Source organism: Asterias amurensis, chromosome 18 (genome assembly GCF_032118995.1).
Source record: "Asterias amurensis chromosome 18, ASM3211899v1".
NCBI classification, from domain to species: domain Eukaryota; kingdom Metazoa; phylum Echinodermata; class Asteroidea; order Forcipulatida; family Asteriidae; genus Asterias; species Asterias amurensis.
This window is the reverse complement of record NC_092665.1, coordinates 5,217,372-5,245,316: the sequence shown is the minus strand read 5'-3', so window position 1 is coordinate 5,245,316 and position 27,945 is coordinate 5,217,372. Positions and strand designations below refer to the sequence as shown.

General features: G+C 39.4%; 2 protein-coding genes and 1 pseudogene across 2 annotated transcripts; 1 reads left to right on the top strand and 2 right to left on the bottom strand.

The window, feature by feature from the left end:
- Nucleotides 1-1,678: 1,678 nt before the first annotated feature.
- LOC139950297 (uncharacterized) lies at nt 1,679-8,888 on the bottom strand. Its single transcript, XM_071948916.1, has 2 exons — nt 8,852-8,888; nt 1,679-3,454 (listed from the first exon to the last, which is right to left on the bottom strand). The coding sequence occupies exon 2, from the start codon at nt 3,452-3,454 to the stop codon at nt 2,642-2,644; it is 813 nt and encodes a 270-aa protein (XP_071805017.1). The 5' UTR covers nt 8,852-8,888; the 3' UTR covers nt 1,679-2,641.
- A 1,936-nt stretch (nt 8,889-10,824) lies between these two features.
- LOC139950940 (alkaline phosphatase, tissue-nonspecific isozyme-like) lies at nt 10,825-22,022 on the top strand (annotated as a pseudogene).
- A 2,443-nt stretch (nt 22,023-24,465) lies between these two features.
- Nucleotides 24,466-25,848, bottom strand: LOC139950939 (uncharacterized). The gene is made up of 2 exons (XM_071949775.1): nt 25,494-25,848; nt 24,466-25,103 (listed from the first exon to the last, which is right to left on the bottom strand). The coding sequence occupies exons 1-2, from the start codon at nt 25,846-25,848 to the stop codon at nt 24,466-24,468; spliced, it is 993 nt and encodes a 330-aa protein (XP_071805876.1).
- Nucleotides 25,849-27,945: the final 2,097 nt, after the last annotated feature.

Below are 27,945 nucleotides of genomic sequence, written 5' to 3'. Positions count from 1 at the left end.
ACGAAGCCCGCGTTCACTTAAAGCTAAAGGTCCCTAGTGACGAGCCTCGAAGAGTGACGTCAGATGTTCAGGCAACTGTTGGTGCGTTCGATTAGCTTCCCCGGGTCGACCCCGGTGTGCTCATCCGGGTGGCGTATTTTTTTTTCAAGGACGAACGTGGGCAGATAATTACCCCACATTTGTCCTGGGAAAAGTCGCCTGTTTTATTTCCAGGACGAACGTGTGCAGATATTTACCCACGTTCTATCTGAGAAAAAAATACGCATCATCACGTGACCCTTCTCGTGTTGACGTCAGTGCACCTCGTTACAGCCCCAAGTGCCCCGCTTTTCCAGGACGAACGTGGGGGTAATTATCTGTCCACGTTCGTCCTTAAAAAAATAAAATACGCCAGTTGGATGAGCACACCGGGGTCGACCCAGGGAACCTAAACGAAGGCATCCATATAGTTTGTGTTGTGTACAGGGAGAGGGGTTTATTTGTCCAATGCGCAGGTGCGTAGGTCTGTCAATCCATGTGCTTTTGAATGAGGCACTTGGACCGACACTGCTCGACCCAACCGGTCTCATCTAGCATCACTGGGAAGGGCTGATGAGCTTGTACAACTTATATCATTCATGAGGGTCACTACTGGTCTATAAAAAGAGAGCAAGTTGAATTCGAGATTATTAGACTATAAGAAAATTATGCTGAATTTTACTTAATTGTGCGGGGCAAACGGTTGTTTATACCATTGTGCCATTTAAAAAAGCGTGCTCTGAACTATTTGACATAGCAACTTAAGTCTGATGGTTTCAAACTTAAGGGTTCGGATATTTTTTGTAGAATGACACAAACACAATGTTCACTGTTTTTCATTAAACTTGCACTGGTTGAAGATATAACGTTAAGTTTCCCTTACATTATTACTTGCAGAGGTGCTGTAGCTTTTGACAAAAAGAGCAAAACAGTGTCAGGAAAAAAATCAGACTGTAAATTGTATTAACCAAGAATTGTAGTTTAACATATATTAAAATACTCAAAACACAAAAACCAAAACAATCAACTGATACGGCGTCAATGTTTTTAAAACATTCAAGTGACATCTGACCGTTTATAAAACTATGACATAGATCTTAACTTCTGGTACAATGGATACTAGTTTATTTAGATAACAATCCTTTGTATAAATATATGTATCAATTAATATGTTATGTATGCTAATGTTAATTCAAAAATCAATATTGTGTTTATGACGGCCTGTAATGTTAATGTTTAAGGCAGTGGACACTATTGGTAATTACTCAAAATAATTATCAGCATAAAACCTCAATTGGTAACGAGTAATGGGGAGAGGTCGATAGTATAAAACATTGTGAGAAACGGCTCCCTCTGAAGTGACGTAGTTGTCGAGAAAGAAGCAATTTTCCACGAATTAGATTTCGAGACCTCAAGTCTAGAATTTGAGGTCTCGAAATCAAGCATGTGAAAGCACACAACCTCGAGTGAAAAGGGTGTCTTTTCTGTTATTATTATCTCGCAACTTCGACGCCCGGTTGAGCTCAAATTTTCACAGGTTTGTTATTTTAGGCAGATATGTGGAGATTCACCAAGTAAGATGACTAGTCTTTGAAAATTAACAATAGTGTCCACTGTCTTTAGTTTTACTGTCAGCGACACTTTTCTGTAGTAAGGGGGATCAAGATGAAATGCAATATTGTGTAACTAGTTCGTATTCCGAAAGATTAAGTTACGATCAAAATCATGGTGTGTTTTGTTGGTATACCTTTTTATAGCAAGATTGGTTTGGTCAAAACGAATACCGAAACATTTCATCTGCATTATAAAAAACAAGTGCTCTCTCATGTAAAAACAAACAAACGCAACACTACGAGGACGAGTTATATACTTCACTATATCGAGACGTGTTCGGGGAAATACGGCACAATACAAATATCTTCCGGTAACTTGACAACGCTGTATCCTTTTGATCACAAGTTATCATTAGTTTAAATTCATAAGTATTAACAAATGTATCAATAGAAGACAACTGTTACCGGTTTTTATTATGTTGTTGCTTCAACAGGGTGCAGCTGTAGTCACCAATTTAATATTTGGAAATACAAAATGACCGGCGAAACAGGTGGCCATCATGAATTATGTTTTTTGCTGTCTCGGTCTGTATCAAGGAAGGTGAATTGCTTTGCTTTTCTTTACTACTTACTAAACTATCCAGTTTTTTGTGTTTTATTTTTAGTAATTTCAATGTTTAACTTTTTTTCGGGAAAAGAAATGATTAAAAGTAGTCATCAAGTACTTATTAAAGCACCCTTGGAAATTGACATTGAACATAACCAATTTTCCCAAAAGTGTTATAACTATAAAAACAAGAAAAGAATGGTAAACTGATATTTAGAGCACTGTTATTACACGTGAAAAAAATGTTTTCGTCACAATAAACACGTTTGCAAAATCACGTTTTAAAACATAACGTATTTTATCAAATTAATTGTCCTACATGCATTAAAACATCATCTAAACAAACTGCCCCATCTTAACACAATTAACTAGTGATTATTATATTTTGGAACACTATATAATCGCCCTTTTTATAAAGCGTTGTCTAAAACATTAAAACGTTTCGTGTGTTTTTATGTTTGATTTAGATTTCGTACAACAGGAATCCAGTAAAAGACGTGTAATGATGAGAGTTACTATATACATGACCGCGTACAGCTAAGTGAACTTGATCTCCATAGTGCAGGGGAATCAATGCACTGTTGCTCACTTGCTGATGACCTGCAGCGTGTACACCCCCTATTACAATGATGTTACCGTTCTTCCTCAGCTGGACATATAGGTAAGGCCCACTATTTGATTTCCGGACTGAGAACATCAATACGTATACCCCAGGCACGTTACACGTAAACGTGCCGTTATTCAACTTGAAATCAGTCCCTTCCTCTGAAAACAATAACTCTTCAAAGGGCAGAGGATCATAGTTGGATGGAGGGTTGAAGCTGGTATTCCTCACTGCAGTGAAAGCGGACCGTCGCATACTACATTCACCTGTTTCACCAGTCTGTCCAGCTTGTCCAGGTTCACCTCTCTCCCCCTTCAAACCATTCATCCCAGGCAGACCTTGAGGTCCTTGTTTCCCTGGTAGACCGACTCCTTGCTCTCCCTTCAGTCCATGTTCCCCTTTAGCGCCTGGCCCACCAACCAGTCCATCTGACCCCTTGTCTCCTTTAACCCCGGGTTGACCTACCTCACCAGGAGAGCCAGCATCACCTCTCTGACCTACAATGCCTTGACCATGGTTCCCATTAGATCCAGGGATTCCTGGAATACCGGCTGGGCCCTGGCAGCAGGAGTTACACGTCAGTCCCGGATCAGGTGAAACTGCTGCTGTAGCCACCAAAAACTGAACTTGCATAAAAACGAAAACAATGGCCACTGCTATAGTAATCTTCATCTGTAAGTTGAAACATAGACGGAAAACAACCAATTACAACATTTATAGCAATTTTGTTTTCTTAGCTGGTAGGGTTTATCATTTGTCAGTTGATCCTCCCTTTTTATTATGAATTCGCCCGTAAGGTATCATATTGAATCAAACTGTACATTAATTGATTAACTGAATCATTGTAAGTTTGTTGAACTAAATCGGTTATTGAAGTGGTTGTTAGTTGTATTTTGAAATCACCTTTTCCAATATATTAGACTATTAAGAAGTTTAGCTTTGAGTCGTTGTCCAATTTGTTGTGGTATTTTTGCTTCGTTCTTCGGATAGAACGAAAAACCGTTGGTCTCATATGTTGTGTAACGCATGTAAACGATCACAGTGCACTTATCTAACAGAGAAGGGGTTCGCCCCGGTGTTATTGGCTGTGGCTGCTGTATGTGCCGTAGCACCTTGCAAACCCTGATAAGGTGCTTCATAATTGGTTCTCAGAGTTCATCACTTCAATAATCGGATTGCTCCTCTATGTGTGCGAATGATGACAGGTATGTTGTAGTTTGAGCAGCGAAATGGGCCGTTTTGAAACAGTCCATCTCAGGACCTGGAAATTGGTTGATTAATACTTATTCTACTTAAAGATAAACTTTAAAAAGAATAGTTTAAAATGCGCTCGCCATTTTACACAACATTTGGCAATACAAACCATTTTATTTGCTAGGTTTTGCTGCCTGAAATAAAAAAAAATTATGGAGGTTGACTTTACAAACGAATAACAAGTTGGTAGTATTGAAAGGTTAATTTTAGACATCACAGTTCCGACCCATACATAATGATACACAAAACGTTACGCGACGATCATGTGGTGTCACTTGGAGCCACTCAGACAATAGAACTGACTTTAAAAAAAAATGTGCGGCTGCAGCTAAAACAGCACTCTTGAGTTTCCGTAAGTTTTGCTCATACAATGTTTCAGCAATGTTTCAGCAATGTTTCAAATATTGTTTTACAAATGTTAAAAAAAACAACTAGAGATTGAGAGTTTGTGAACAAACTCAAGGTGTTCGGTTTCCGGGAGTAAAAGCCTGGATTAAAAAAGAAATATTACACCTTGCTTTGTTCTCAAGATTTGTAATAAATGATTCAAATTACAAAAACTGTCAAAACCACGTGATTACGTCATCTAGTAAAAGTGTACGTTTGGTGACGTCATCGGTAATATTTGTTTTAAACCAGACCTTTGCCAGACTTGTATGGTGTGATGGTAAAGTATCAAAGGATGTTTATTTCGACCTAAAAGACAATAAACCACGCCCTTCCAAATCATTTCACAGTCACTTCCCGTTTAAACAGGCCAAAAGGTCAACGAAAGTTCACCAACATATCCATTTCCGTCAAGTACGTAAAGCCCTTTCATATGATTTACAGATTGTCAAAATAGCTTATGTAGTTTAGGAAATATGAACTTAGGAAATATTGACTGACGACTGAAGAAAAGACTGTAACGGGCATGTATGTTTTAACCGTCTTGACAAAGACTATTCTTCATGAAGCTTTTTCGCGCTCTATTGATAATATTTTAAAAAAGAAGTAAAAAAAAACGTGGATCAAAAATAATGATTTTTTGAAATAACAATTTGAATTTTTATTACTCAATAATGGATGACGTCATCATGACCTAACTAACACATTATTCCACTCCTAATGCATATCTAACTATGTGCGAAGTTTCAAGTTCATACGAGTTTGGGAAGTGTGCTTTTGTTCGAGGACAAGGGACGAAGAGAAGAAGAAGATGAAAATCTGGATTGTTTTATTGATTTGTTTGTACTAAAGTTTTGTTTAATCCGGCAGTTTATTTTAGCAAGACCACTCCTAATTGCATGGGCCTTATGCTTTAACCATTCTGTTTTCTTTGAATGTTTTGTATTGTAACATCCATGTCTGTGCATGGAGGTAGAAATAGATTAGTTTACGTAACGTCCTTTCCTACTAGAGAAAGTTTGAAAGGGCTTATGTTATTTCAGAGATTTTTTTTCTTCAAAATATTTAACTCAAAATAACTTGGATAGTTGTTTTAACAAATAATCAAAACAATTGATGATTATGCTAAGTTCAAGAAGTAATAGATATCGTAATACTGACGTGAATTCCGTGGGCCCAAAACGCCCTTCACCCGGGGGGAGTGGTCGATCGATGTAACGTCTCTATTTTTCTCGGTGTTTAACCAAAACATGACCAATGTTCGTCATTTTGTACTGTTGTTTTCTCACATAATTAAAAGTCCCATGAATCACTGAAGTAGGTGGCCATCTCAGCGAAACTTCGTCTTCAATATCGCATTGACCACTAAGCCATCAGAAGGGTAACATTTGAACAATTTGACGCTGAAGATTGAAATGAAATCGTTTTCGCAGCGTTCTGCATAGCTATATAGCTCTATGCATATCACGCTATGGCACAGAGTACAACAAACTTGGCAGCATGCCACCAAATAAATTATGCCTAATACACTACACGTGTACGCCACAAGTGTTACGCACAACCAATGGGGAAATTTCGTAGTTCTTTATACAAGAAATTGTGAACTTTCAAACTCGATTTTGAACCAGAAGACGAGCTCAAAATGGGATCACGTCTGCGAGGCATTTACGGAGTTTTTAACGAACTTTCCGATGATGTGTCGATTGTAACAACCCATCATGTAGATCAAAAGTTATGATTTTTTGAAATAATAAACTTTGAAAATTCATAACTCAAGAATTGATGACGTCATCGTGACATAACTCAAACGGTTTCTTCTCCTTATACATATCTAACTTTGTGTGAAGTTTCAACTTTATATGTGCTTGGAAAGTGTGGTTTTTTTAGCGGACAATCGCCGCTAATAAGCAGAATGGATGATCACTGGAGCGTGCTCTGCTGCACCGCTAATACACTACACGTTGTGTGTATGCCTACGTGCAATGTTTATGCACATACCAATGGGGATTTACGTTGTTCTTTAGACGTGAATTTTGAAATTTTCAACCTCTCTTTTGAGCCGGAAGGCAACATCAAAATGGGGTCATGTCTGTGGGGCGTTTACGGAGTTTTCAATGACGTTTCAGATGATGTTTCGATTGTAAGAATCCCTCATGTAGATCAAAAGTTATGATTTTTTGAATTAATAAACTTTGGAAAATTCATAACTCCAGAATTGATGACGTCATCATGACGTAACTCACACGGTTTCTTCTCCTAATAAATCGCTAACTATGTGTGAAGTTTCAAGTTCATACGAGTTTTGAAAAGGCGCCTTTGTTAGCGGACAAGGGACGCTTAAGAAGAAGAAGAAGAAGAAGAAGTATAAAGAAAAAAAAAAAAAAAACGAACAAAAATAAGAGGTGTTTCGGGCTGTTGGCCCGAGCACCTAAAAAGAAAAAAAAAAAAACGAACAAAAATAAGAGGTGTTCCGGGCTGTTTGCCCGAACACCTAACAATTTTAGAATAAAGTTGAACTGGAAAACGAATAGGGGGTACGCAAGCTAAAAAGGTGCGAATCGTAATTTTCAGTTTGCCGCCATTCATCGTGTGTTGCCGTCAGTTGTCGCTGACGAATTTGCTAGCGACCGCAGACGGCTGCACAAAAATAGTCGCGTCTGTCGCTACTATGTAAGCCAGCCGACTCATTTGCCGAAATCAAACCTCTGTGTGTGGGTCGTATAAATAGTCGAGTTTGGCGTGATCACTAAGTTCAATAGTCTGGCCATCCTCTCATCAGACAGACTACGATCGAAATTGTGACAAACTCAAAACGACTAGACGCGGAATTTCGCGGCATGGAAACGTCATGCGACTGATAAATGCGATCGTCTTCGTCAAGGAAATAAGGGTTGCGTTCTCCAACGAAATCTGAACTCAATCACAATGAATTTCTTTGCCGTCACAAATTTGCTGACGGTCGCGACTGATAATTTCGGCCGTCTGCGGTCGCTAGCGGGTTCGTCAGAAATAAGTGACGGCAACACACGATGATTGGCGGCAAGTTCAAAAACTGCAATTCGCAGCTCAATGTTGCTTGCCGTACCCCTATTATATTCGTCATAGTGTGAGCCAGTTAGCACAAGGCCGATGATTGTTTAGACCCAAACAAACTGGAATACGGTGGTCGAGATAATACTTATGAATAATTCGTTGACAAGACTTTAATTTTGAGCTGAACTCGTTTTAAAAAGTTGTGGTTTCAGCGCAGCTATGCAGGCAATAAATTATTGGCATTTGTGAGCAATTTTACAACTCCCGTAAAGTAAAAAAAAATGTTAATGTTTTTGAAATGCCGTTTCACGCAATTGAAAACGAATGCGAAACCCAGCGAAAATACAATGGTTTCGAAAACAAAGTATGGCAAATTCTAAGTTTTGAACAAGGTAAAGAACTAATGCAAAAAGCAGCTCCGAAATCTCACAGAAAGCATGGAGCATTTAATGTAATTGCCCTTAAATCATGACAATAACGGTGCTTCTAACAAACTGCAGGCGATGTATTAGCCGACCGACTCAATCACAACTACAGAACCGTTTAAAACGAAATGGTTACAAAGACTTAGCACATTTCCTAAAATGTAAATGACTCGTGTGAACGCACAACAACAGTCCTGCTAAAAACGTACCATCATTTTAGTTTACATTTTTGACATATTTTTAAATGTTTTAACTGAGTGTAAATGTTGCCTATAGTGTTGTAACATTCTTGCAATATGACTACAGAATGCCTCAAAACAAGAGTAACCTATCACTATGGTAATACAGAACAACTGTCGCATGAATCGTGGCGATTAAAGAATTTGTGAACCTTTGCCGCAAGCGACAGCTTCCCCTTGCCTCGGTTGACCTTTGCCCCCTCGGATTCCCTAAAGACTATCAGTATCTTTATTAAGGTAACACTTCTTAAAAATAATGCAATGGTCACGTCGAACGATGCAATCTCATATATTGTTTACCGTTCTACAATATGTTTTTAACGAGCAGAACGTCAAGCGCGGTTTATGTCAATCCAGTGGAAAAGAACTTGAAGTCAAATTTTGAACAAGACATTGCACTGATAAGTGTAAAAAAAAAATGCCTCGTCCAAAACCACCTGCAAGTAGTGAGGGGAAAACCCCTTTGAGGCAATGCTTTACGGCAAGGTTCCAAAGGGAGATGCAACTGGGTTCATATGTCTGTGTACAATCACAGTATCACCACAGTTCACTAAGATGGCAGAGCTTGAGGAGAGAAGAGACCTAACCACTGCATATGAGAATATCAGCTGTATCGAGTGGTGGTCCTTTTGGTCAAAACCTGCAACCGCGTTCCATTGAGGTACCCTCATCGCACCGCATGCATCTAAAAGCCAAAGTCCGGGTCTGACAGTATAACGAGAAAAACTTACCTTGATGACGATGTGTTCTTGTAGTACAAGCTTTCTCAGTTCCTCTCTTCCGATAAGATACGAAGTTGTTATGAACCCTGCTGCTGGGAGCGCGTTTAAATACTGCTGTATTTTCATTGAAGTGCTCATCAGTCTACTTCGGGGTTTGATTGACAATCGATGAGTAGCCAATCAAAGATACGTGTTAAAGTCACTGATTGAATGCAGTGACTTACTCTACCATTGGTTTGGACGAGGCTGTATGTTACAATTGTGGGTCAATACCGTGTTAAAGTCACTGATTTATGGCAGTGACTTACTCTATCATTGGTTTGAATGATACTGTATGTTGAGTGGATGCCAATGGTGAAAAACTCTACACTACATTGTGATTGTAGTAAAGTCACTGATTGAAAGCAGTGACTTACTCTACCATTGGTTTGGACGAGGCTGTATGTTGCAATTGTGGGTGAACACCGTGTTAAAGTCACTGATTTATGGCAGTAACTTACTCTATCATTGGTTCGAATGAGACTGTATGTTGAATGGATACCAATGGTGTAAAACTCTACACTACATTGTGTATGTGGTAAAGTCACTGATTGAAAGCAGTGACTTACTCTATCATTGGTTTGGATGAGGCTGTATGTTACCAATGGAGCTCAATTTGTACATGCTTCAATGGTATGGTATTTTTACATGTATATCCGCCCTACTGGGTTGCACTGTGTGATTGCTTCCTGAAGTTCCTGGCCAGTTTCCTTCTATTTCCGCTCAATTGATGTATTTCTCTGATGATTGTGAGTTAAAGTGCAAGTTTATTATCAAAGAAAGAACTGCGCACGCAATATATATATACTGTTCAGATGGATCTCTTTCGTTCTTCCACTCTTTTGAAGTATATGTTTACTAACACTAACTCAGTGTGTTTTTTTCCGAAATCGAAATGCAATGACAATGTATTTATAGTAGAGTGCGCCACCAACAGAGCAACATTAAAAGCACTGGACACCATAGGTAATTACTCAACAGAATTGCTAGCATAAAGACTTACTTGGTAATGAGCAATGGAGAGATGTTAATAGTATAAAACATTGTTAGAAACGGCTCTCTCTGAAGAAACCTAGTTTTTGAGAAAGAAGTATTTTCTCGAGTTGTTAAAGGTCTCAAACTGAAGGCATCTGAAAGCACACAACTTGTGCGACGGGGGTGATTTTCCCATTATTCTCTCGCAATTTCGACGACTAATTGAGCTCAAATTATTGTTCACGGGTTTGTTAATTTAAGAATATGTTGAGATACACCAAGTGAAAAGACTCACTAGTGGTTGAAAGTTACCTATTAATGTGTCCTGCCTTTGCCCTTAAAGGGTATTTTTAAACTGAGTTTCAATTGTATTCTTTGTTTTCTCAGAGTCTACTACCACCGAAACGCACAAATGTTTTTGGGAAACAAGAATATTCAATGGAGCAGAAACAATCAATACAAACCACAAAAATCAAAAACAATCAAATTAACTTTTGGATGAGATTGAAGTAATTTTGATTGTTTTAAAAAACACGTATGGCAGGATTCCGCCTTGGGCCGGTGTCTCATGGAAATCTGTCCCCGGAGATTCTGTCCCCATCTTGGGCAACTTCTTTGACATAAAGGACTCGTTCATATTTTGGAAATCTCAAAATTGTCAAAATGTGCTTAAAGGCAGTGTACACTATTGGTTAATTACTCAAATTAGCATAAAACCTTACTTGGTAACAAGTAATGGGGAGCTGTTGACAGTATGAAAGACTGTGAGAAACGACTCCCTCTGAAGAGACGTAGTTTTCGAGAAAGAAGTAATTTTCCACGAATTTGATTTCGAGACCTCAGAATTAGATTTTGAAGTGTCGAAATCAAGCATCTGAAAGCACACAACTTCGTGTGACAAGGGTGTTTTTTCTCTCATTATTATCTATGCACATTCAATCGTTACGCGGGGAGGGGTGGGGGTAGGGATGGGAGGGGAGGCGTTGGTGAACCCATTATGACGAATCAAGCCGTTGTCACAGATTTAAACATCTTTTTTTTCTGGAGGGCTTTCGTAACTATTAGTTTTTCGATGTGATTTTTTTTAAACAAATCTTATTACAACTCCTCATACAATTATGCTGAAAAACCGTTACAGTAACACAAAGTATAAAATTGACCGACATAGTTTACCACTTTAGTAAAATGCAGAGTTAACCTCGGCACAATACTTTGAAGGAGTCCCATTTTTTGTAAAACTTCACAGTAGATTAATTGGTATTAAAAATTACAGATGTGAAGTTGATGATATAGTACAAGTACCGATATAGATAATGGCCATTTGAAATATGAAATTAAAGTTTAAGAACCGATAATTTGTTTCCAAGGTTCAAAAGCCAAAGAATGAATGACATGATAAGTTATTGCTGTTCTATAGTTATGAAGTCTGTAATTCAAACTGACTATGACCTCAGTTTCATTACTTCTGATTTTGTTACTTTGATTTCAACATTAACATGGTTAATTTGGATCTATATGCTGACTGCAGGAGGCAATGTGCTACCACAAAGTAAGTAGGCATATAGTGGTTCTCGCTTGAAAAGAGTAGAGCTCCATTTGACTTTTCAACGGATCAAAGTTGAATATGATAATGTATGCAGACTTAGTGATCACATTGTTTCACGCGAGATCTGGTTGTACGAGAGCTCTGTTGTTTTGCGTGTTGTTATCACGTGAATAGAACCCGTGTTTTTGACGCATTGTGCCCTGTTCCATTGTCTTTTATTGATAGTTTAACGACGTACGAACACAACAAATATTACAGCCGATTATTTTTTATCGAAAAACACAGAAGATGAGGGTCGAGAAAGAACACACCTTAATCTCATAACAAAATACCCGGTATATGTATTTCGGTGTTGCAATTAATATAACAATACTGTTTAGAACTATATGCCAATTAGATATCTGCATAGTGATTAATTAAATGAAAATGAATACCCCCCATAATAAAAAAATGGATATTTTATTTAGTAAATTAAAGTTGTTTTATGTCAATAATTATTTTTTAAGTGCACTCTTGATCAATTTATCCTATTTACAAGGAGCTTCAACATCTGCAAAAGCTCAATCACGAAACCCATAAAATTCCACCAATGATCTTTCAGTTCTGAGCAGACGACACTATCTGATTGTCTTCGAGTAGTGTTTGTAGTGTTTGTATAAATTAATCGTTGTATGGTGCGAAGTACTGGAATGACCTGGCTAGTGACAGTTTGCAGAAAGCTATTACCAGAGAGCAAACACTCAATACGAATAAAGCTAAGAACGTAGTGTTTTTCGTCGGAGATGGGATGGGTATAACAACCGTTATAAAGGAGATCACGGGGAAGAAACAGACCTCGAATGGGATAAGTTCCCTAGTGTAGCTTTGTCAAAGGTAACAATAATTATTACGTCTCGAACATACACACTGAAACAACTACTGCAGGAGATCTTCACCGTTTAAAAAACCTCCCACTTAAAGCAGGCCTGGGGTCGATTTCACAAAGAGTTAGGACTAGTCCTAGGAGATATTAAAAACGTATGGGTAGTCCAAAGTTAGGACGAGTAACTCGTCCTAAGTCGAGATAAGACTAGTCCTAGACTAATCCACCCACTGGTTTATATACATGAAACGCCCTTACTACTACTTTTTAAACTGCAATGCAGGAGTAACTCATCACTAGTAATCGTGCAGTGATCATGCAAACAAATTGCACTCGTCGAAGCCCACACTCTCATAATGGTACCGCATCGAAACAAGCCAAGTCATGTCACGGTAAAGTAATAACAAATGTTATTTATGATTACAATAATATTGTTTAACTATTGTGCGGAAAGTTGCCGGTTGTGGGTTTTTAAGAGAATTATTTTGCACCAATGCAGGTATATTGTGGGAATGTAATTTTGCATAATTACTGCAGATTATTTTCGCGCTGACTTTAAGCCAGCCATGGGTGAGTTTTTGGCGGTTGAATTGGACGTTGGATAATCACTGGACAATGACTGAAACATCTATTGGTACGACCTCCAATACGCAGCCCTGTACTTTGATTTGGACATTCAAACAGAAATGCGCCGTACTTTTGACCGAATGAGGGCGCTATCAAACATATTTGTATCACGGGGTTTATTCATTCATCCCCAAACAGTTATTAAAGACTGGAAAACATAGCCACCACATTACAATCATATAAACCAAGGACAATAAAACCTTTAAAGGAGCCATTACAACCCGTCTCTAAAGCAACATTAACGGCGCAACAAGTGGACGAATCGTGGGACGGGATTGACGGGGATTGGTGACGGGGATTGACCTTAGAGGCGAGAGGTTACTCTTTTGCGTTATTCACGAGCCTCGCAGTGTGACGTCAGATGTTCAGGCTAGTATATCCCTATAGCCTGAACATCTGACGTCACACTTCGAGGCTCGTGAATGATAACGCTAGAGAGTGGCCTCTAGCGTAGGTCAATCCTTGTCCATCTTCACCTTTCACCTAGATTCATATGCAGATGACCGCTAGTACAAACGCCAAAAATCACCTCGGACCAATCAAAACACGGAAACAGAATGCTTACGTCACTGCACGTTTATCTAATGAAATCAGTGTCCAAATATGATACAAATAGTGGGTGTGCCCGATAAGCTTCCCTGGGTCGACCCCGTGGTGCTCACTCGGGTGAACCCCTGACAAGAGCTAATCGAACGAACACACTCGCCCTCTCGTGGTGATGGCATGCACCTCAGGTCACCCCAAGTGACCCACTCCACAAGCAGGGGGGGGGGAGGCGGCGCTAACACGGGTGAGCCCCGTCAAAGCTATTCTAAAGTACCGGGGCAGATCGGGGTCGACCCAGGGAAGCTAAACGAACGCACCCACTATATTGAGTGCGCCCCACGTGGTCAAACATACGGAGCATTTAGTCTGAGAATATTTCCTGCACTCTTTCATCCTCTAGACGTACAATACCGACAGGCAAGTACCGGACTCGGCTGGTACGGCTACTGCTTATTTTAGTGGTGTTAAAACCAAGACAGCAGTGATAGGGCTAGACGATTCTGCTATTAAAGGAGATTGTAAATCTAGTCTCAATGCTAATGTGGAGTCTGTTATGATATCTGCTCAAAAGTCTGGTAAGTTAAAAAGAACGTCAACATATTCATATAATGTTTTATAACACACCTCTTGCCTTTTTCTGTATTCTCGTTGGCTGAAACACGGTCTCGTGGGATAAGCTTAGTCTAGTGATCGGGCGCATGTGTTTTGCGGGAACTAGCTCTTTGAAAATAGTGCCCTGTTACAGCGCCCTCTCTTGACTTGAACCGTGAACAGCAACTACAAAACTTCCTTTCTTTTCCACGTGTTGTTCTTATTTCACATTTTAAGACCGACACAATTCGGTAACTAGTGTACGTCTATTCCCCCCTCGGGCCTGTTAGTGACCAGAAGAGGGACCTATTTCCCTTGGCCTTCAGCCTCGGGAAATAGGTCCCTCTTCTGGTCACTCAAAGTCTCTCGGGGGTAGACGTACAATTACCTCATTGCCAGTCAATGTGTGTATAATAAGTATGATTTACTTTCATTGATTTGTTGTCAAGTGTTTTGTATTAATTTTAATCTTGTGTTCTTGAAATTGTATCGATCGAATATAATAGCTAATAAATTAGGTTTTCGTTGCTTTGTGTGCTTTCTAAAGGCAAGGCAACGGCATTCGTCAGCACTGCCCGTGTGACACACGCTACCCCTGCCGCACTTTACGCACATTCGCCCCATCGAGACTGGGAGTGTGACTCTGATATACCGCAGAAGGAAACTGACATTGGTTGCAGTGACATCGCTCAGCAACTCATAACACTCGGACAGGATAAACAGGTACAATCTGCAACATTGACACAAACCTGTGTTTGCGTTCACTATTCTGAATGTACCTTTTGATTATTCGATACCTTTACCAATATCATGGGTTATTTTGGTTTTTGAATCAGAGTATCTCACAAACTGACCGGCAATGAAACAGGTAGCTGGAAGCATTCGATAGTTAATCAATTTAAACAGTTAATCAATTTAAACAGTTAATCATTTTTTAGCATTTTTTTTAAAGCGTGCTCACATAATGAAAGGCTGGCAAATGTGATTATTTCAAACTTACTAGCAGCACTTCCGAAGCAGCTTCCTAGAATACCCTACCTGCTAGTCATTGCTGCTTGCCGACCACCAACTTCATGGTATGGTAATTTTTATACTAATTCTTCATTAATCTATGCCAGGTTATAATGGGTGGGGAAAGGATGAAAATGTTACCGAGAGAAGCTGCCGACCCAGAGTATCCTGAAGACTCTTCTAAAGCTGGATCTAGAAATGATGGACGAAATCTCATCGGTATGTAAACCTGACCAAATTTAAACCCAATTATTGATGACTATTGCACCATTTTGCTTTAACAGCTTCTGATCCCATCCAGATTCCATAGAAACCGAGCTACTGAAATCAATAATGCTGAATTGATAATGGTGAATCAAAATTGGTTGATCGATAATTATTAGTCGATATTGGTGAGTCGATATTTGTAAATCAATAACCACTATTCGATGTTGGTGAATCGATAATGGTGATTCGATAATATTTGTGGATCAATAATTGGTGAACCGATAGTCGTAAAAAGATAACTGTGAATCAGTAATGGAGAATCGATAATGGGAAAAGATAATATTGAAACGACAATGGTAAATCAATATTGGTAAGTCGATAATGGTGAATCGATAACTGTCCATGAGCCACAAGGCGCTGACATTACCATAGAGACAGCATGGTGCGTAGTTATAGAAGATAGGAGGAATGTACTTGAATATAAAGTGGTAATGAATCTGAAATAAAAGATTCGTTTTTACAAATCCAAAATTATGTATGATGTATACTTTACATATAATTTAGTACTAGTAGTTACGTTTTACTCCTAAGCTAGGAGCTTTGTCAATTATATGTTTAGTAACGTCGTACATATTTTTGGATTTGTAAAAACGAATCTTTTTTTTCATGATCATCAACAATCCAGACGAACTTATTTATATGCAGTGGACACTATTGGTTATTACTCAAAATAATTATTAGCATACCTTACTTGGTAACGAGTAATGGGGAGAGGTTGATAGTATACAACATTGTGAGAAACGGCTCCCTCTGAAGCAACGTAGTTTTCGAGAAAGAAGTAGTTTTCCACGAATTTGATTTCGAGACCTCATAATTAGATTTTGATGAGCATCTGAAAGCGCACAATTTCGTGTGACAAGGGAGTTTTTTTCTGTCATTATTATCTCGCAACTTCGCCGACCAATTGAGCTCAAATTTTCATAGGTTTGTTATTTCATGCATAATGTTGATATACACCAAGTGAGAAGACTGGTCTTTGACAATTACCAATATAGTCCAGTGTCTTTAATGGTAATGAATCTATTCATCTTATAATTATTCTTGTCTGTTTATGTTCTTTTAAAATGTTGTGTTCTTGTTGAAGTATCTCTCATCAAAATAGTTTCACTTGATCAAACCTTGACTTTATAGATGTTTTTATAGTTCCACAGCATTTAATTTTCTTTCGGTCACATGAAGCTCTTGCTATATACTACGAATTGTAACAATCAAGCAAGGATTTGTTTCACTAGTTGTTTTACAATATTATGTTTTGTTTAAGACGAATGGCAAGCAGGTAAAGACAAGACAAACAGCAAGTACGTGTAGAATTTGGAACAATTTAAAGACGTCAATCCACTTGAAACTGACAACCTTTTAGGTGAGTTGTTGTAGTATGTACCAATTTGAACAAGTACGAACAATCGTCTGTCGTTCGGAACATGATTGTGCCTACAACCTTTATGCGCCGCATATATATTGAACTAAATGTTCATGTATATAGGTCTAGGATGTTGGCTTAATAGAGGGTTTCATTTTGGTATTGAAGGTTGTGTCACTTATTTGGCTTGGGCTTTAGGCTAGGTGCCGTTGATCTCGAATTCAAGCATCTGAAAGCACACAACTTCGTGTGACAAGGTTTTTTTTTTCATTATTATCTTGCAAGTTCGATGACCAATTGGGCTCATATTTTAACAGGAGCGTGTTTTGGCGACCATGACCAGAAACAAGTTGCTGACGTCAAATTCACTCACCGAACAAATTTCAGAGAGCTACGCGAAAACGGGTCGGTAACCAGAAAAAGTTCATGACGTAGGTACATCTCTTGGAAATTTATGCTCTCAAAATATATTGCCGTCATTCTGTTATCGAGGAATGGAACTTAGTCTTTGTAATTTTATCAAAATTATTTAATTGTTATGCTTCAAAGTAATTCATTTTTAAAATAATTCCAGTACGTTTTCCGTTAGTATTTAGAGTCCGCCATCTTAAAACCAAGCTTAACCGAGCCAACAAGTCGGTTACGGTTTGGTCGGAACAGCGGTTCAACCGAACACGCTCGACCAATAACCAAAGCTCAAACATGTTTCTGGCTAGGGTCGCCAAAACGCGCGCCAAGCAAACCTAAAATTATTGGTTGTACATCATTACATTACTTTGTTTGCACTCAGTTTTTTTTAAATTATATCACAATAATGTTACGCGTCCGTCTTAATAGGGATCAGTCATAGGGAGGGAGGAAACCTTTGACTATCTGATTTCTTCAAGGAAAAGTGAAAAGGCGTAGGTTTGAACTTAATAACTATAGCCAGGGGTGGATTTCACAAAGAGTTAGGACTAGTCTTATCTCGAGTTAGGACCGGTTACTTGTCCTAACTTAGGACTATCCATGCAATTTGTATATCTCCTAGGACTAGTCCTAAGTTAGGACTAGTCCTAACTCTTTTTGAAATCGACTCCAGGACGATTTAATATTGAAACTTTTGTTTGACAGTTATAATAAGTTTGCTTACCATTCAGGTTTGTTTGAGCCCAGTCATATGCAATTTGAAAGTAACCGAATGAATGACGTAGGGGGTGAGCCCTCATTGTCTGAGATGGTAGAAAAGGCCATTGAGATACTTCAGAAGGACAAAGACGGGTTCTTCCTTATGGTTGAGGGTAAGTTATTATTACAACATACAGGTCTCTGGTTTTTGTAGAGTGTTGGTTAATTGGTTTCATGAGCCCTAGCCTTGTCCAAGGCTCTATACGCAAGCACCGGCCAGCTCTGAATTCACGAACCGTGTACATGAATTCACGAACCGGGTATTCACGATACCGCACGGTACATAACAGTACTTGATACCGAGTCTAGTTGCAGCCTCGTTGTATGAGGTACAACAACCTCGAAAAACCATGCTTCGACCCCGCGGTATTAAGTACTGTTATATACCGTGCAGTAGAGTAACTATGCAGTTCTTGAATTCATAGTAGCGAGCCGGTGCTTGCGTACAAGACCTTGGACAAGGTTACATGAGCCCTTTGCGTCATTGCTGCTGTTTCACAAAAGGTTATCGTTATAGGCCCTACCTCTTATTTTTTAGGCTTAGAAAATCATTGACAATCTGAAACCTCGTTATATGGAGTATTTACATTGTCTCTTTGATGCCATTGTCCAGTCACAGATTGTATGTATTTTCATTGTTGATAACAAGACCACGCAGGTTGGCATGGACGGCCGAATAATATAGCAAACATGCAACCGACCTACTAGATTTTGTCACCGAAGTAGACTTTTCTGCAAACTTGTAATTTGGTTGTAAACAAACATTTTTAAAAACTAGGGCCATCGTTTGTTATCTTTGTATTCCTAGTTTTCGAATCTTGGTTGACAAAAACTCCGTCTAAGATGTTGCTTTATCACGGTGTGGCCATCTTGATTTTACTCCATTCAAACTCATTGTAACCAAACTTAGGCTGGACGAAATAATAGTCTGGTGCCATGTTTGCGCAATGAATATAAGCATTCATTACTGTTATGGAAACAGGGAACATGACCGATATGGTGACAGCGTGATTATAAACCTTTATCACGGTGTGGCCATCTTGATTTTATACCCCATTGTAACCAAACTGAGGCTGGTGCCATGTTTGCGCAATGGATATTATAATTCATTACTGTTATGGAAACAGGGAACATGACCAAGATGGTGACAGCGTGAACATTCTTCACGAACAAGACACACTACTAGATTTTTCATAAAATTTCAATAATTCAAACACAAATAAATCATACTATCTTGATTTGAAACACGAAGTTGGCCGAATTGACCATGCGCATCATGACGGGTTAGCCTACCACGCCGTGCATGATACCATTGCAATGGATAAGGCTGTAGCCAAGGCGATGTCAATGACCAATGAAATGGAGACTTTATTTATTGTTTGTGCAGAGGCTGCCGATTTTCACCATCCAGCGCTTGTCCCAATTGATACAGAGACTCATGGTGGAGAGGACGTCACTATTTACGCCAATGGACCAATGTCGCATCTTTTTCACGGGGTCCATGAACAGCACTATATTGCCCACGTGGTCAGATATGCTTCCGGGTTAAACTGCCACAATGGGGCGCCCTCTACTGGACCAAATTCCATTTTGGCTTTACTGTTGTTTTCTTTGGTACAGAAGTTTATAGATTGAAAAAGAAATTCATTGAATGTATTTTGTCCAGTTTGTAGCAAAGACAGTCAAGATTATAGTGTTTGCAAACAGTAAAACGAAACAACCGCTTAAACCAGACCGACTTTTTCCAGTAATATCACTTTTGAATCATACAGATAAAAAAACAAAATAAGGCCAGGCCTAAATGAAAAACTGGCTGTATACATTTTAGTTTAATGTTTGATGAAAAAAAAATCACTATAACAAATTACTTGGACATTTATGAACCTGCGATCTTTATATTAACGTAGCCCTAGTGTTTCCTTGCCTTGTCCAAATACTTGTTCGCCGTGGTAGCCAGAGACCAGTGACCCGGTCTGTGAAAATGAGTAAAATTTCGCGCAATGCATTAGAGTGCAATGGACGGTTACATGTGGAAGGGGTCGTTGTAGAGAGATTCTTTTTTGTAACAATTTTTTTTGTTCTACTTCTTCAGGATCTATATTTTCTTGGTCAATATTCAGATAACTTAATTTTAGTCATAAAGCTATACAAAAACATGATTTTGTTAAGTAAACGTACTTTTAAACGTCATTTGTGTCCCTTTTTATTTCTACATAGCGCGAAGTATCGCTGATTTGTATTCCTCGCTGTTTTGTCGTTCGGTACACCACTACGTACATTATGGTATAATCGGAAACCTTTGACCCTCGCCTTTCCTAATAACGCCATGGTTAAACCTAAGGCTGCACAATTGTTATACCAACAGAGGGCGTTATTTATAATACTCGGATGTTATTGTGGGCTTAGTGTGTGTGTTCGAGTGTGGGGGAGATTAACGTGCGTGCAATTGTAGTGTGATTTTGTTCCTGTCTGATCACTTTTTGTCAATCCAAAAAACCTATTTATCGAATGATTACATTTACATTTACCAATCACTAAAATCTGTAAACTTAAACAAGTTAAAAGGAAGAAGTAATGCGCCACCATCCGGCTCGAAGTGCCCGATTGGTAAGCAAAGTGAATGTGTTGACTACACTAGCACACCGAAGTTAGTTTTGTTTAAATAAACATAACATTTTCATCTTATTCGAGCAAAAATATTCACCTAATTGTTTCTATGACACACCATTGCTCCCTTGGCTCGAAACTCCAACGGTAGTTTCGCTTTTTATCATTGAACACACATTGATTAAATTTTAAATTAAATTGTTACCTCAAACGAGGTCAAATAAAAAGAAAATACATTGTCAATATTAATGTATTTTGTCAGAACAGGCTAATTTGCAAGCACATAAAGCAACATAAGGCCAGTTGTCTGTTGCTTAGGTCTACATTACACAAACGTTTTACTACTCAAGTCAAGCTTTAACAACTTTTTTTCAACAACCTGAGGATTTTAATTTGAAGACACCTTTTCTGGGTACGTTTCACCAAACCATAAGTTAATCGCTAAATTCTGTTGTTTTGAAGCATTTTCTAATGCCTTTCAAAATTTAACAAATAATTGTAAGCATAAAAACCTTACTTGGTAATGAGCAATGGAGAGATGTTAATAGTATAAAACATTGTAAGTAACGGCTCTCTCTGAAGAAAACTAGTTTTTGAGAAGAAGTACTTTCTGGAATTGTTGAGGTCTCAAATTCAAGGCATCTGAAAGCACACAACTTGTGCGACAAGGGGTGTCTTCCCATTATTCTCTCGCAACTTCGACGGCCAATTGAGCTCAAATTAATGTTCACGGGTTTGTTAATTTAAGAATATGTTGAGATACACTAAGTGGAAAGACTCACTAGTGCTTGAAAGTTTCCTAATGTGTCCTGCCTTTGCCCTTAAAGGGTAATTTTAAACTGATTTTCAATTGTATCCTTTGTTTTCTCAGAGTCTACTTCCGCACAAATGCTTTTGGGAAACAAGAATATTCAATGGAGCAAAACAAATTAAATGAACACATTGCGAACAAATTGTATTTACTATTTACAACTTTTGGATGAGATTGAAGTCATTTTGATTGTTTAACACGTAAGGCAGGATTCCGCCTTGGGCCGGTGTTTTTAATGGAAATCTGTCCCCGGAGATTCTTTCCCCATTATAGGCAGGTGTGTCAGGAGATTATGTTCATCCGAAATTCCCTCCCCCTTATACGGCAAACTTGTTACAAACTACTTGTGATAGCGCCCTCTGTTAAATCACCCTCCCTCAGCCCATGTTAGTTTCTCAAACAGGGGAAAGAATCTCCGGCAGCACTGATTTCACTGAGACACCGGCAACCCATCCGGGCGCCTAGTCCTGGAGAATAGCGCGTGGCCCTTGTAGTGGCATGATATTTCTGTCCCTTGGAGATAGTTTCATCCTTTTACAGTGAGCGGTGACCATGGTCGTTTCTTAATTCTGAAAGCACCCTCTTTTGATTCCATCTGCTTTAGACCGTATTGATATCAGATACTCCGAGGAAAAATCCATAGCACTCCGGCTATTCGTTAACCGCGGACCATACGAGTCTGGGGAAGACAGACGGGGCCAGGTCACTTCGTTTGTTTGCAGTTTTTCGGAAGCAAAAAGAAAACAACATGTTCTGTCGCCAGTCAAATAAGCCGAGTTTTGTTCCTCCGACAGCGGGGGCTACAATCCCGGCCAAAATGCTTGGGCCACCCATTCCTACGTTATTTAAACCCATTCCCTGTCCACTTCCCACTGACAAGTTTTAGGGTTTGTGTACTTTTTGTAGAAGGACGCAAAATCAATGTTTACTGATTTACGGTAAACTTGCACTGTTTGAAGGTAAAACGGTAAAAAGTTTCCCTTACATTTTATTTTCTAAAGTGTTGTAGGTTTTGAGTAAAACAGTGTTAGGAAAATTAGTTCAGCTTGCATTTTGTATTTGCCAATAATTTTAGTTCAATATCAATTAAATACGCAAAACACAAAAACCAAAACAATCAATTGATACGGTGTTAATGCTCATTCCTTCAATGTATTTAAAACATTCAAGTGACACCACTATTTATAAAACTATGCAATATATCTTAACTTCTAGTACACTAAATGGATTATAGTTAAATTTAACAAAAACATGCTTTGTAGAAATACAAGTATCTAGTAATATACTAATGCTTTGTATTCTAGCGTTAATGCAAACATTAACACTGTTTTTGACGACCTTTAACGTAATAATATTGTTTAATCGTGAAATGAATCAGATGTTGACAATTTGAAGAATTGATTCAAATGCAGGGGCTGGAAAGAACACACCAGCAGCAGTTATTTAGTTTAATGTTCAAGCTTTGGGTGTATCGCGTTGCTAAGTTACTCCCGTTTGAAATAAGCCAGTGTATACATTTTTGTTAAAAAACGAATTACAAGTAAAGTGATGTTTTCGCGCAAAAGGATACAAATAAGACTAAAATTTGAGCACAAAACTGTTGTTTTCAGAGCGTTATTTTTGCTGCCTCCAGCAGCAATACACGTGGTCGACATTGCCGAAAAAAATGCAAGAAATAAACCTTTTTTCGAAACGTAAAAAATAGAACTTGCATGTAATTGCACGTACGTGTGTTCAATGTCCGATCGAGGCAAAGTCTGACTCGATTGACGTCACAAAAGGGGTAGGCGGAGTCACCCCAAACAACTTTATCTATTTTTTTTTAACATGTAAATCGTTACAAACAAAAACTTAACAAATTATGTTACTGTCATTAACATATACTGTAATGTTTGAAGAAAAATTAATTCTATTTCAAGGTGACTTTAACCCTTCAAACTCGACCCCATTTTTAATAAATTTGCATGTGCTCAGGTTATTTATTAAAATGTCTGGTTTACTTCTTGGAAACATGTTAGCATTATGCATCATATTAAAGCTTACATATAGTGCTATTTTATAAGAATATTTGTTACCCCCAACAGGCTATACCATGCAAATATAGTTCTTACAAAAATCACAGAGTGGGTCACAATATTACTGTCAACGAAACCTTTCTGTGTAAGGTAAAATGCGACATTGTGTAATCAGCTAATATTCCGAATAATTAAGTCACGGTCGAAGTGAGGAAATTTTTTTTTCCAAATTCACACTAAGATGGTGTATTGGTTTCATGCCGATGTGACGGTTTAACGAATCGCTGTAAGTGTAATATATTTTCCCCTCTTTGACATGTTATCAAACGTTTTATACGAAAGTAATTCAAAACGAATACCCAATGTTTCATCTGCATTAAACAAAAGTGTTTTCTCATGTGAAAACAAAGAAACGCTCAAACCACGACGAAAATTTAAATATTTCTCCATATCGAAACGTGTTCAAAAAGCGACACAAAATAAATGTTTTCTGGTACTTTACAACGCAAGTTCTTTTTGATCACAAGTTGTCGTTAGTTTAATATCATAGTTGATGTACATTAACGAACATATCAACCGAAGACAACTGTTACCAGTTGTTAGGTGAATTATTTGTATTTTGTTGCCTTAACAGGGTACAGCTTTTTCAACCAACTTAAAATGTTTGAAATAAAATTGCCGGCACAATCGGAGGCCACAATGAATTATAAGTCTGAGTCTGTATCAAGGAATCTGAAGTTTTGTATGTACTGTTTAATAAACTGTCAGTTTTTGTTGCGTAGTTTCTTTTTGCATTTTATGGACTCATCATGGTTTCAAGGACTCATCATTGCACCCTCGGACGGAATTACAGGCTGCAGAAATTTCAAACTTTACCGAAAATGTAATAAACTCAAAAAAAGGGATGAACTGATCTTTAAAGCACTGTTTACGTGACAAAAACACGTTGAAAGTTCTTGTCACAATACACGTTTGCAAAATCAAGTGTTCAAATAAAACGTCTTTTCCATACTTATTGTCCTGCATATAATAAAACAATTAATAATACAGTTATTTTATTCGATTCATCTAAACACACGTTCGATTTTCCACGATTAACTCATTATTATTATATTTGTAAAAACTATATAGTTGCATATTAGTTTATTTAAATAGTTGTCTAAAACATTTAAACGTTTCCGTGTGTTTGTACGTTGGATTTAGATTTCGTACAGCAGGAATCCAATGAAAGACGTGAAATGGTCAGAGTTACTATCTACTTGACCGTGTACAGCTAAGTGAACTTGATCTCCACGGTAAAGGGGAATCACTGCACTGCTGCTCACATGATGGTTATGTGCAGCGTGTACACCCCCTGTAACAATGGCGTTACCGTTCCTCATCAGCTTGACATATAGGTAAGACTCACTTGATAATTTGAAGACTGAGAACATCAATACGTATACCCCAGGCACATTACACGTAAACGCGCCGTTATTCAAGTTAAAATCAGTCCCTTCCTCTGAAAACAATAACTCTTCAAAGGGCAGAGGATCCCATATGGATGGAGGGCTGAAGGCGGTATTCCTCACTGCAGTGAAGGCGGACCGTCGCGAACTACATTCACCTGCTTCACCAGTCTGTCCAGCTGGTCCAGGTTCACCTTTCTCACCCTTCAGACCATTCATCCCAGACAGACCTCGAAGTCCCTTTCTGCCCTGTTGACCGACTCCTTGCTCTCCCTTCAGTCCATGATCCCCTTTAGCGCCTGGCGCACCAACCAGTCCATCTGACCCGATGTCTCCATTTCCCCCGGGCTCACCTGCTTCTCCGGTCTGTCCAGCTGGTCCAGGTTCACCTCTCTCCCCCTTCAGACCATTCATCCCAGACAGACCTCGAAGTCCCTTTCTGCCCTGGTGACCGACTCCTTGCTCTCCCTTCAGTCCATGATCCCCTTTAACGCCTGGCGCACCAACCAGTCCATCTGACCCGATGTCTCCATTTCCCCCGGGCTCACCTGCTTCGCCGGTCTGTCCAGCTGGTCCAGGTTCACCTCTCTCCCCCTTCAGACCATTCATCCCAGACAGACCTCGAGGTCCCTTTCTGCCCTGTTGACCGACTCCTTGCTCTCCCTTCAGTCCATGATCCCCTTTAGCGCCTGGCGCACCAACCAGTCCATCTGACCCGATGTCTCCATTTCCCCCGGGCTCACCTGCTTCGCCGGTCTGTCCAGCTGGTCCAGGTTCACCTCTCTCCCCATTCAGACCATTCATCCCAGACAGACCTAGAGGTCCTTGTTTCCCTGGTTGACCGACTCCTTGATCTCCCTTAAGTCCTGTATCCCCTTTAGCGCCTGGCTCACCAACTAGTCCATCTGACCCCATGTCTCCTTTAGCCCCGGGTTGACCTACCTCACCAGGGGACCCTACAAGCCCTTGACCATGGTTCCCATTTGACCCGGGAATTCCCGGTATACCGGCTGGGCCCCGGCAGCAGGAGTTACACGTCGTCTCCGGATCAGGTGAAACTGCTGTTTTAGCCACCATGAACGGAACTTGCAAAATACCAAGAAGAAGGGTCACTGTTGCTATGGTAATCTTCATCTGTAATTTAATAGGATACATAAAACAAACGATAAAAAACATGCAGCCATAGCAGGCGCTGCTCTAGCGGTGACCACCAGTTTTTTGTCAGCTTCAATTTATTCACGTTATCCATGTGTTTGTGGAAGTTCTTTATCGCTACTTTCCACATTAACCACGTTTTAGTCAATTTGTGTTTCGCTGGAATGGGCATGTGTGTGTTAAATTATGTACTTGGCCTTATTGATCGTAAGTGTTCTGTTGTGTTGAGCTAAATAATCGCTCCACACAACAAAGTGGCTACCGCTAAACACTTCAGTACCTACTTAGCTTACGGCAGGGTGCCGTTGGCTCGTTTGATCTTCAACGTATTGAATATCGTGTTGAAATGCTCCCCAATGACACCCAAACAACTGTCAGACAATTATAAACAACTTTAAAAGGAGAACAAGAGGAAATATGGGTGGTGAGGAGAAAGAAATTTAATCAGACCGGTAGAATCTTTCTCCCAACAATGGTATTGTCCATTGCCGTTCCCTATGCCCCAAAATGGATGAGCTCGTTTAATCACATGCGTAAACACAGAGACTCTGGTATCCTTCACCGAGACATTGTTAGACAATACAACCCAGAGTAATGATCTCCATATAGACGGCTTTCGATCTCGGATTCGACTTGACAGAGATTCCAAAATTACAGGGAAGATACAGGGTGGGGCGCGTATGCCTCTATATCAACAAGAGATTGTTTGTTTGAGATAAAACCAACACCCTATACATTGAGCTCCTGTCCGTATCACTTCGCTCATTTTATAATCCAAGAAAGATTCCTCAACTTGTCTACATTGTGAGGATTTCACCTCGTGTAAAAAGATACGATATCTACGAATAGTCTAACTACTGCATAGCGCGGGGCAGCGTATTGCATGGTACCTCGACGTTTGAAATAATAACTGCACTTGGCATCACTGTATTCTCCTTCGAACCCAATTAGTGTATACCGATTTCCCAAAACGCTGCCACTACTTAATTTCATCAAAAGTGGTCGTCCGGAACACGTCAAATAATTTCGACATAGGTTCAAAGCATAATCCAAAGACGTATATCGGCGTATTTAGCCGTGATCTTAACTTACGGCACTGTCACACCTTGACGTTTTAGTCAGCGTATGCCGACGTATGGCAATTTCTCTTAAACGTTGGCATCCGCTGAACTTTCGATGGACTTTTCAATTTTGAGCGTATACAAAGCCTATTCATAACGAGTTGGACGTATGCAGACCGTATTAGTAACTTACTTAGAACGTTTCAATAACGAATGCTTAGCCTGTTCACAGCATTCACAGCTTATGTCCTACGGTAATCTAACTACTGCATAACGCGCGGCAGCGTATTGCCTGCGATCACATGCAGTTGCCTACAAAGAGGGTGCCTCTCGACGATTGAAATAATAACTGCACTTGACAATGTAGTATCCTCCCGCGAACCCAATTTGTATCCGATTCACATAAACGCTGCCATTACGCCATTATACGGTAGATGCAAGTTAGAATCACGTTCATTAAGTTCTTTGGTCGTCCGGAGCACGTCAAATACGTTCGAGGTAGGTTCAAAGCACGTTACTACTATTGAATGTTAAGGCCCTGTCACACCTAGACGTTTTGGCAATTTTAGCAAGCGTATGCCGACGTATACAAAATTGGGGCGAATACGCTGGCGTACGTCGAATAAGTTATGGGTAAGTTTTGTATAAGTTATGAGCACGCTGAAACACGCCGTGTACGTCGTAGTAAGGCGAGGTCGTCGAGAAATTGTGTGCATGCACAACAAAATCTAAAGCCCTTTTCACACTACAGAGCCATTTCCCGGGAAATAAAGTCCCGGGAAAATCCCGGGAGTTTTTAACCCCACCGCCACCCCAGCAACCGTTCTCACTATCCCAATTTGGTAACTCCCGGGAGTACTATTTGCCAGGAATATGCACGGTCGTTTCACACTTACGATCAAACCCCAGGAAATGTGGTAAACAGGTCAGCCCATGCGGAAGTTACAATGTTTTGTGGACGGAAGTCCGTTCCCATAATGCCACGCGGCCGGCTGAAAATCCTTACCACATGCGA

Coding starts and splice junctions, on each gene's coding strand:
- LOC139950939 (XM_071949775.1), bottom strand. CDS start 25,848: ATGAAGATTACCATAGCAACAGTGACCCTTCTTCTTGGTATTTTGCAA. Junction 25,104..25,493: donor TGGTCTGAATGGGGAGAGAG/GTGAACCTGGAC, acceptor AGGGGGAGAGAG/GTGAACCTGGACCAGCTGGA.
- LOC139950297 (XM_071948916.1), bottom strand. CDS start 3,454: ATGAAGATTACTATAGCAGTGGCCATTGTTTTCGTTTTTATGCAAGTT.